Source organism: Saccostrea cucullata, unplaced genomic scaffold, assembly GCF_032062105.1.
Source record: "Saccostrea cucullata isolate Sc308-1 unplaced genomic scaffold, CSIRO_AGI_Scuc_v1 ctg62, whole genome shotgun sequence".
In the NCBI taxonomy this organism is placed as follows: domain Eukaryota; kingdom Metazoa; phylum Mollusca; class Bivalvia; order Ostreida; family Ostreidae; genus Saccostrea; species Saccostrea cuccullata.
This window is the reverse complement of record NW_026937804.1, coordinates 382,559-393,536: the sequence shown is the minus strand read 5'-3', so window position 1 is coordinate 393,536 and position 10,978 is coordinate 382,559. Positions and strand designations below refer to the sequence as shown.

General features: G+C 35.7%; 3 protein-coding genes across 3 annotated transcripts; 2 read left to right on the top strand and 1 right to left on the bottom strand.

Annotated features, from left to right (window-relative positions):
* Nucleotides 1-193: 193 nt before the first annotated feature.
* LOC134248866 (glycine N-acyltransferase-like) lies at nucleotides 194-2,972 on the top strand. Its single transcript, XM_062731249.1, has 5 exons — nucleotides 194-478; nucleotides 688-792; nucleotides 872-989; nucleotides 2,212-2,335; nucleotides 2,484-2,972. The coding sequence occupies exons 1-5, from the start codon at nucleotides 374-376 to the stop codon at nucleotides 2,896-2,898; spliced, it is 867 nt and encodes a 288-aa protein (XP_062587233.1). The 5' UTR covers nucleotides 194-373; the 3' UTR covers nucleotides 2,899-2,972.
* Nucleotides 2,973-6,224: 3,252 nt separating this feature from the next.
* Nucleotides 6,225-8,746, bottom strand: LOC134248915 (uncharacterized). Its single transcript, XM_062731306.1, has 3 exons — nucleotides 8,399-8,746; nucleotides 6,988-7,134; nucleotides 6,225-6,720 (listed from the first exon to the last, which is right to left on the bottom strand). The coding sequence occupies exons 1-3, from the start codon at nucleotides 8,718-8,720 to the stop codon at nucleotides 6,557-6,559; spliced, it is 633 nt and encodes a 210-aa protein (XP_062587290.1). The 5' UTR covers nucleotides 8,721-8,746; the 3' UTR covers nucleotides 6,225-6,556.
* A 297-nt stretch (nucleotides 8,747-9,043) lies between these two features.
* LOC134248900 (uncharacterized) lies at nucleotides 9,044-10,472 on the top strand. Its single transcript, XM_062731295.1, has 2 exons — nucleotides 9,044-9,076; nucleotides 9,822-10,472. The coding sequence occupies exons 1-2, from the start codon at nucleotides 9,044-9,046 to the stop codon at nucleotides 10,470-10,472; spliced, it is 684 nt and encodes a 227-aa protein (XP_062587279.1).
* The last annotated feature ends 506 nt before the right edge of the window (nucleotides 10,473-10,978 follow it).

Sequence of the window (10,978 nt, the reverse complement as noted above, 5' to 3'; positions counted from 1 at the left end):
TATAAGATGTTGATTGCAACAATTATTTATTTCAAATTGAATTTAAATACCGTTACATACAAGAAGAAGACTCTTTCTCTTGGTGTATTTATATAAGCACGATGTTTTCTTATTTGCAGATAAAATGACTTATATGGTTTTATGCAATATCATAACCTAAATTGCAAGAAGGCATAGAAAATGCATTTTCTTGTATTAAAATCGACAATATATTCATAAACATACACTTGTAAAAGTAATTTATGTGGGGAGACATTCAAATAGATACTAAATTTACCCCGATGTTTGACTCATCCCCTGGGGTGGGGTGTCAGTAATTGAATTACCGTTAGCCTGGGTATCCACATCTGCATTCTGTATCCAGAACAACAGTATGGGTTCTGAAATAATGGATAGAATGGCGATTAGGGTGTTAGACACAACAGAGTATGACAACTTAGAGAAGGAATTAGAGACCGCCTTACCTGTTTCTTTGTGTGTATGTATGTCTGTTGCTTACTGTTACTTCATTCGTTTGTTCTTTTTATCAAGGGAAAAAACTTGACTTTGTCAGATATATTAATTAAATACGACTATAAATTCAATTCTTTTCAATTCAAGCCAAATTATATTATATTGTTATTAACTATATCACAAATATCACCAATTAGTTGGAGAATAATTTTATCCATATATAATTTTTATCAGGCTTACAATCACTTAAAATTGTTGAGGAGAGGAATACTGACTGATAAAACAGTCCTGGTGGACAGCTGGCCAGAATTTTCTGCTGTTGTTATTGTCGATAGCAAGGTATGTCTGATCCTATATACGGTATCCTAGTTTAATGTCCCTCTACATTTGAATGAATTTCTACACTTTGTTTTGACAGAAAAAAGAGACTTCGGTGTGGGCAATCAGTTTCTGTAAAGATTCCAACTTCTGTCAACCCCTAGAGAACCTGATACGCCATGCCTCCACAGTGTTAGCATCACCTTTAGTCATTGCAGGTAACTAAACAGAAAAAAATCATAATTAAAAAAAAATAACATTCAACGTTTTAATGTATACCCACCACCTTAGAAATATAATTGTCTGTTTATTGTAACAATCTTTTGTCAACATATTAATTAAATCACGTATAAATTCAATTCTTTTCATTAAAACCAAATTATATTATATTGTTATTAACTATATCAGCAAATATCACCAATTAGTTGGAGGAAAAACCATATATAGATTTATATTAGGCTTACAATCATTAAATTGTTGATTGTGGCTACAATTAAAACAGGCACACCATAATTTTCTGCTGTTGTTATTGCCTTAAAGATGGAAAATGTAAAATAACGAACAGTGCTGAACCTCAATGTCATCCACATTTGAATGAATTTCTACACTTTGTTTTGACAGAAAAAAGAGACTTCGGTGTGGGCAATCAGTTTCTGTAAAAATTCCAACTTCTGTCAACCCCTAGAGAACCTGATTGATGCCTCCACAGTGTTAGCATCACCTTTATATATAAAAAAATTGAACAGAAAAAAATCATAATTTAAAAAAAAATAACGCAACGTTTTAATGTATAACCACCTGTATAATTGTCTGTTTATTGTAGCTTTTTTTCTCAACTTGATAAATGCGAGGCAGTTTGCTCTTAAAACCGCGTTATCAGTCAGCATTGCACATCTAAAGCAGTGCATATTATCTTTCCCTTACAGGAAAAACCAATGTTTTATGTAAATCAGTGGCTATACTGGGTATTTATTGAAATTTTGTTTCTCTAATTAAAAGAAAATGTTCTTTCTTGCGAAAAAGGGGACTTCGGGGGATATTTGTTCCCAACATTTAAATAGTTTTTACGTTTGTTCGCTTGTTGTTTAACATCCCTTTCTGAAATGTTTCACTCAAATGGAGGCGCCACCACTCGCCAATGGATAGCTGCAAATTTTGTCTAATACCTGGCATTAACGGCCATTGGGCATTGAGGTATCTTTTTCGTGCCAAAACCTACTGCGACATGGGACCTTGGTTTATACGGTGTCGTCCGAAATACCGGTAACCACGTCCCACAGTGGGATTTGAACCCACGACGTAAAGGTAAACTCCTTACTTCGCGACTCTGGAACAGACGCTCTAACCACTGCGCCACGCAGGCAACTCCTGAATTTTATGAAAATATGTCAATTTTATAGATTTTCACGGAGAGTAATGCTTAATATTTTACATTTTCAGGCTGCACGAAAGATGTGATAGATTCCTTGATTAAATTATTTAAGTCTGCAGAATCCAGTCCAATTAAGAGAGGAGAAGACGGTGCATACGTCTTTACTTTTCCTCCTGATAATATTATTCCTCTGTAAGAAATATTTATAGATTTAATAAATAAACTGAAAATAACAAAATTCAAAGAACATTGTCTGAGGCTTTAAAAATTAAATTGTTTTGCTAATAGCATAATTTCTTAAAAGTCCATTAGTATTTATTAAACTATTTTGTCATTTCAGCAAAGTTCCGGATGGATTCAAGTTATCCGAATTACAGGAAGCTCACGTGGAAAATGTACGCAACTCATGGCCCTATAGGGACGAATTTGAACAATACGCAGATCTGAGACAATGGATACGATATCAGATACGTAATTTACCTACAGTCTGCATCGAAACTGAGGACGGCCGACCTGTTGCTTGGGAATTTCAACTAGAATATGGCGGGGTCGGGATGTTACACGTGGAGCCAGAATACAGAAGGCTCAAACTGGGAAGTGTCGTCACAAGGACACTAGCTCAGAAACTTGTAAAGGACGGACAATTAGTTTTTGCTTGTGTGGATGTCAAAAATGAAACATCTGTGACTTTTCATGAAAATAATGGCTACGTACGCTTGCCATTCATATATTCTTTTGCAATTTACCATTTGTAGTTCAATTAAAAATAAACAGCAGATGTTTACTTACGTTACCGTGATCAGTTAACGACGGAAAAGGTAAGAATTGCAGAGACGCAATATGAGAGAGTTGATGAAAAAGTTCGCGAACTATCGCTGAATTCACCAAAATTTCAATCAAAATGGAAATCTGCACGCATTGGTCCAAAGCAGTTGTTACGAAATGATCTCAGGCACGTGGCTTATTTAACCTTTCTTTATGAATAATTTTTCCCTATGCTAGAGTATACAGGGATTTTTTTTATTTATGAAAAAATTGCTAAAAACGTCAACCCCCTGGCAATAATTTGCTCCATGCTTATGACGCCATAATTCTTTAAATGACGGCAATATGAAGATGACTTCTGACCAAAAAAAAAAAAAATTAAAAAAGTATTTACTTAAAAAAATCAGATATATTTAACTGTAAACAGCCAGCTAAAAAAGGTCATGAATAACTAAAAACCTAAAATAAGACTTAGCCTATAGAGATTTTCATGAATATGGGTCAGACTATGCTGCATGTGTAAGCAGAAAGATGTTCTAAGGCCTATACAAATTCAATACAAGTCTCAGTTGTTCTAGTTTGCCGAATATAGCCCGATTATTTAAATTAAAACATATCAAAACGTTTTAGATAAAGCAAACTCAAGGGGACTTGAATTAAAATGGATTAAAATGGTTGTCTCAGTCATAGGGTTAGGGTTAGAGCAAGGAACGGCTGAAATGTTTAGCGTAAATCTTTGAAATTCCTCTGAAAAGGCTCATAATAATTTGTATAAGGACAAATGGCTTACCAGAATTTCAACCTTGATTTGGTTAATTGTTTTTTTTAGCAGGAAAGGAGATGGTTAAATATAATAATGTTTGTTCTGGTTCTCTGTGAAAATAAGCTCGAAAAGATTACTGTCGTTAGTTGAGAAATTTGCTATCAAAGCTCGCCAGATTACAGCGATAAAAATAGTTGATTTCCTTGCAATAATATAAACACCCCTCTACAATTCAGTGAAACACGTGGAGATAACGAACGGTATTCAAGATCAAAAGTCCATAAAACAATACAAAATAGGAGCAGAGAACACGGATCTCCAAAACATCAGAGGTGGAATCAGGTGCCATGGAAGAGTAAGCATTCCCTGCCGACCGGTCACACCCGCCGTGTGCTCCTTGTCATAATCGGGAATTAACGGGAAAATCCGTCGTCAATTCAGTATATTTACCGACAATCAGGATGAAAAACATAGTCAGCATTTGACTCCATGATATAAATTGTATTTGCTGACAAATTCATTGTATCGACCATAGAACTTGCGAAATGATGACTTTACAAGAGACTGCTGATATTCTTGTTTCATCAACTTGCATGTTTATCAATAATTTACATCGCTTTAGAAATTGTTCATACGTATGACATGCTCTTACGCATCGAATCAACTCCGTATGCAAGTGATGAAGGTATACTGCTGCACAAGTAAGGGAAGTTGACGATAGAAAAGTTAATGTCACGTTTATCATGGAGTTTGGCTGCTAGTTTACCATTAACGTCTTTTTCAAGTAAAATATTCAAATATGAAACAGGTGTATCAGACTTTGTTTTATCTTTTCTCACAAGCCCACCGTATGTCGTATCGACATATGAATGGAAATAAACACTGGTATTTGACAACACGTCGTCGATATTTCTAAAGGTCGAGTTGAAGGCCACAGCAAGCGTTTTCTTCTTTTACAGTATAAAATTTTGGTTCATTTTGCTTCATATGAATATAAGAATAGGTCTGCTAAAAACGGGGCGTTATGTGGATTTCCTAAAACTCAAAGCAAATTTGTTGGAAGGAACATACGACTTTGTACACTTTTACGACCATTTCTCGGGATCAATTAAAATCTAAAGGTAATGTGAATACTGAACTCACTAAATGATACCCATATGATTACAATGGCGAAGTCCATGTTATGCTCTGGGAGTTCCGAAATAAATATCAGCTCAAATGCAAAATAAGAAATGCACAATTTCATTAATATGTAATCTGTGAAAGTATCATCAATTTTTTATAGTCCCGCTTGAAAAGTGGAAGGGATATAGTGATCGGGATGTCCGTCTGTCTTTTACTCTTTCTATAATATTGAAGGGTACCCCCTTTATTATCCACAATTCCTCCTTTACCACTGAATAAAATTTAATGATACTTTCACAGTTTCCTCATTACATAATACCTTTGTACACCTGTTTTACATTTTGATCTGACACTTATCTTGGGTCTCCCAGAGCATGGCATGGACTTCGCCAATCTGATGGGAGGTTGGGGTATAATTTAGTTTGCTCATTGCTTACAGAACATAGATCTAGCATTCAGTAGTGTAGGAGGAACTGCGGATAAAAGATTAATACCCTTTAATACTCCCCAGTATTTTAGAGAAAATGGCAATGTCTATGTTTTTTATGGGAAACCCAAAATATTTGTCGGATCAATATCTAAAATTGGAGGTCACATTGACACTACGTAATAAAGATTCTGTGAAAGTCTCATTAAATTTCATTTAATCGGTATAAGATTGTTGCAGATAAAATATGGGCACCCAAAAGCGTTACAGATGGAGGATGGACAGACATCCCAATCACTGTATACACTCCCACTTATGAAGCAGGGGTATAAGAATTAGAGTTGTCAATAATTAATCTTAGTCGTAAGATTTTTTTGTGAAATACTTTATCTTTGTAGGATTCTAATGAGGTTTTGAAATCCAGTATAGGAACAATTAACCTCCATTTACTGTATTACATGTATAGAACTAAAAGTGATTCTGAAGAATTTTATCCTCTGAAGGGAACTACAAGTATTGCTTAGACAGGTGTAGAATAAATTAAAACACAGTTATCTAAAATGAGCTTTATAAAGACTTTGTTACACGCTTTGTATTAAATATTTTATAATATTTATGTAGTTTATCGAATTCATTTATGACTTCTTCTGAGAACGGATTTGCTAATTTCCGGCAAATTTTCCTCTTGTGAATACGAAATTGACGAACCCCAAGTGAAAAAAAATCTTGATTCCGGAGGAGGAATTTCTATGCAGATGGAGACAGACGCTAGAGAAAAATTGTACCTAGTCATCTATTTGTCAGGCGCTCTGCTTGAGAAAATTCGGACAGAAAATACTTTATCTGTCCGAATTTTCTCCAGCAGGATGCTACAGTTCTGCAACTATCCCTGAATGTATAAAATGAGCAATAAAATCAAAAATTTAATTAAGGTGCTCTCTACATCTCTTGAGATTTCTGCAAGCATTTGATGGATTCAAAGATAAGCAAAATGAGGCCGATATTTTTTAAAATTATTTATTTCCTTTTAACTTCTGGGTACAAATTAAAACAATTTTTCAATATATGCACACATACTTTAGATACAGCACTACACTCATAGATGTTTAAATTAACAAAGGCATTCTGAAAGAAAACAAAGGCTCTCTGAAAGCATAATTCATTGTCAGCAAATGCGATATAGTCATTCTATATTAACGTCCATCGAATTTTCTTACAAGACATTGGCATGCAACACGTCAAACTTTGGTGTATAAAGCTGTCTCTTCTCAAAACTGCTCAGAACTGCTGAGACAGAATAGATCCATCCGGGAGACCGGAAGTCAGACATCTATCACTTCCGGAGCTCTATAATTTCTGCGATTCCCGCAACTAACGCCAAAATGGCGCCAGCAACGGCCAGGCCAAAGGACCAGCCGAGTTTGTACACGTAAGACACATAAATAATCTCCTTGATTTTAGACCCGTAAACTGCAACGCCAATTACGATGCATACCACTGAAATCATACAAGAATAAAAACATCGTCAAGGTATATAGCTTTAATATCTACAATTTTTTTCGTGATATTCTTAAGTTCGGACTGAATCATAATGTGCATTGTAATTATCAAGAAATTATTTAAATTAGTGATGCAGATTTACCATATTAACAGCAGTCTTGTTGAATTCAAAGACTTTTCTAAACTATAATTTCATATAAAGTATTTTATCAACTGAAAAACAGACAACTAAGCAATTACTAAGTACATGTAATTGTCCCTCACCTGCGCCGAATGTTAATCCAATGATGATATATAAGTATTTCTTCTGTTTAATGGAATCAACAAAGAAATAGAGGAAGAGCAGAATTAAGGCCGCTACCATTAGGATCAGCCCAAGACACTCCATCGCCTGCACAGCCCGGTACCAGTCTGTAGGAGAAATAAAACAGTCATGTCATCATAAAAGACAAATCTGGCGGGAAAATAAAACAGTCATGTCACCATAAAAGACAAATCCGGCGGGAAAATAAAACAGTCCTGTCACCATAAAAGACAAATCTGGTGGAATAATAAAACAATCATGTCACCATAAAAGACAAATCCGGCGGGAAAATAAAACAGTCCTGTCACCATAAAAGACAAATCTGGCGGAATAATAAAACAATCATGTCACCATAAAAGACAAATCTGGCGGGAAAATAAAACAGTCATGTCACCATAAAAAGACCAATCTGGCAGGAAAATAAAACAATCATGTCATCATAAAGACAAATCTTGTGGGAAAATAAAATAGTCATGTCACAATAAGACAAATCTGGCGGGAAAATAAAACAGGCATGTCACCATAAAAGACAAATCTGGCGGGAAAATAAAACAGACATGTAACAATAAAAGACCAATCTGGCGGGAAAATAAAACAGACATGTAACAATAAAAGACCAATCTGGCGGGAAAACAAAACAGTCATGTCACCATCAAAGACAAATCCGGCGGGAAAATAAAATAGTCATGTCACCATAAAAGACAAATCCGGCGGGAAAATAAAACAGTCATGTCACCATAAAAGACAAATCCGGCGGGAAAATAAAACAGTCCTGTCACAATAAAAGACAAATCTGGCGGGAAAATAAAACAATCATGTCACCATAAAAGGCAAATCTGGCGGGAAAATAAAACAGTCATGTCACCATAAAAAGACAAATCTAGCGGGAAAATAAAACAATCATGTCACCATAAAAGACAAATCCGGCGGGAAAATAAAACAGTCATGTCACCATAACAGACAAATCCGGCGGGAAAATAAAACAGTCATGTCACCATAAAGACAAATCCGGCGGGAAAATAAAACAGTCATGCATGTCACCATAAAAGACAATCCGGCGGGGAAATAAAACAGTCATGTCACCATAAAAGACAATCCGGCACTATGTACCTGTAGGACATACGCAACGGACATGTACACAAACTCTACAATGACATAGGTTCACAAATACATGAAGTTAAAAACTCTGACATTGCGTATGTCCTTAAGGCTGATGGTGCGATGGCGATAGCGATGGATCTGATAGAACAATATCGAGATAAAACGTTGCAATGTCATAGTGCAACAGCTTATTCGTGCCTCGCAACATCGTCATAAATAAAAATTAAATGTAGAAAATTTATACGAATCTAGGTATTTAGTAAATGTTACCTGCACAGTATCTAAGTCCATTAATAAATAGATCGATGTCATTGGTAGTACACACGAAGAGCCTATTTCTGCCGTACCTTCGGAGATCTTCGTCTCTGTATCGATAGTCATATCGCGCCTTGATGCAATTTTCAAAATTCCAAAGACCAAGCTCCTGCTCTACGTAGACAGGAATTCTGCGAGAGATGACCCCCATCTCCGAGGGATACTCGGTCTCCGCCCATCCTTTGGTCGCGAACCCAATGATAAAGACCACGAGAGCAAGACAAAGAACGATTAAGGCGACTTTCAGTGGTATGGAAGCTGCTCCCCAACCCGCCATTATTCTCCTGAGCGTGTTGTTACAATGTGACAAAACTTCTCAAACAACAAACGCGATATTGGAGCTGACAACTTGACATTTGGTAAGGTAACAATTCCTCCTTCTGTTGTCGAATGTTTTGTAACGCTTTCTAGTTCTGCTCTCTCGCTGCCGCTGTGAAAACTACTTTGGCGAAACATTAATTGCATGTAGGTTATCATATTTATGATGTGAATAAACTTTTTAATCATACATTATTTTGCATATACACATTGTGGAGACCCTTAAGTACATGTTTTACTAACTGTATAAAAGTGACTAGTGAGATAATACCAGTGTCATAAATGAAATCTAAAAAGAATGCTGCTTTACACTGCGTATCAGGGATTCAATCTCGTTACTCTAACCAACAACTGGAGGGGAAAGGGGGGAGGGGGGTTGCAGAGAGACGACTGATATCTTAAAATGACCTGTCTTTTGCTTTAAATCTTCTAAGGTATATTTTAGTCACCAAACATGATTTAAAAATGGCTATATATTTTACATAATTCGGATAGTAGCGTACAAAATGAAAATAATTTCTTTTCATTCCTCCGAGCTTTATTTCTAGTATCCAGCAAATCATTATTCAATATTATACTTTCATGTAAATTAGTTGAATCTGATTGGTTGAGAAACAATTGGTAAAAAAACACTATTACCCGCTGAATAATGAAGCCACGCCCTCCAGCGTAGCAACAGTCAACGGTGTGTTCCCCGAATGGCTACTCATAAAAAATAACAAGTAATTATCACACTCAATTAAGGGGCCCTCTAAGGGTTACAGGTAGACTTACCTGTGTTTACCTGGATAAGCAATATTTTAACAATCAGATATATTCAGTCAATTTTATTTCTATTAAGAGTTTTTTTTTTCAGAAATATACTGAATAAATAAATAAATAGATAAATATAAATAGATAAAATTAAGATTTCAGAGAAATATTTTTTTTATTGTACCTTAAATTTAATTTTTTTTTTCAAACTATTTAATAGTATTGATTGAGAATTTACAAACTTTTATCCCCTTTTTGTGCTACATTTTCAAACTCTTTTAAATACCAAATTAACCTTGGCCTACAGTTTTTACCCACATGTGCTCTAGCTGACTTCGAGACAGCAGTCCACAACTCCATCAGAAAAGTGTTTTCGGGCGTAACAACCAAGGGTTGTTTTTTCCACTTCACCCAAGCTATTTGGCGAAAAGCTCAACAGTCAGGACTACAGATTCCCTACAAAGATGACGACAACGTTAAGACTTTGGTTAGACGAGCAGCAGTTCTTCCCCTTGTTCCCCTTGACTGTATTGAAGACGTTTGGTTCAGAGCCCTAGAAGACAGAGAGGAAGCTGACCTCACACAAGCTACAGAATCCTTTACAGACTATGTGACAGAACAGTGGGTGAATGGTGACAGACTTCTGTGGAATCATTTCGGAACGGAGGGACCACGGACCAACAACAGCCTCGATCGAGGATGGCATGGAAAACTCAAAAGAATGGCACAGCATGCACATCCCAACATCTTCGTCGTGCTGAAGATGTTCAAAGACATACAGAATACGAAAGAGATCCAAAAGATTCAGAGGGAAGCCAGCGGAAGCATTAGACCTCCAGCGAAAAAGTATGCAACTATAAAGAGAAGATTGCAGCTACTGAAAGAAAGGTATCAGCATGGCATCATCGATCTTATGACCTACACAGATTCTGCTTCTGAACTTCTTCACCTTGGATAGTGATCCCTTAGTTGTGATGAAAGATGGAGACTAAATGACTTGTTAATATTGTAAATATGTATGATATGAAAGTGAAACAGTGCTATTTAATTTATAATGTGAAAATCAGCGCTGCTAAACAATAGAACTTCAAGATAATTTATAGCTTTTAATATGTTTTGTGCCTGTAAAATTTTTAATTAAAAATTAATTAAAAATATGTATACAAAATATTTATTCATACTAGTGCTCAAATAAAAAAAAATTGAATTAAGAATCCCTTTTATTTTATTTCTGGTAGATTATTCATACAGGTAAGTCTACCTGTAGCCCTTAGAGGGCCCCTTAATTGAGTGTGATAATTACATGTTGTTTTTTCCGAGTAGCCATTCGGGGAATAAACCCAGTCAACATTGCTTGACGACGGATGGTATTCCAAAAAACAGCGACTGCGCGGAATTTATGCGCGCACGGTTCACTGTTATATGTATTTGTATAAAACATTCAGTATAATTTAATAAATATAG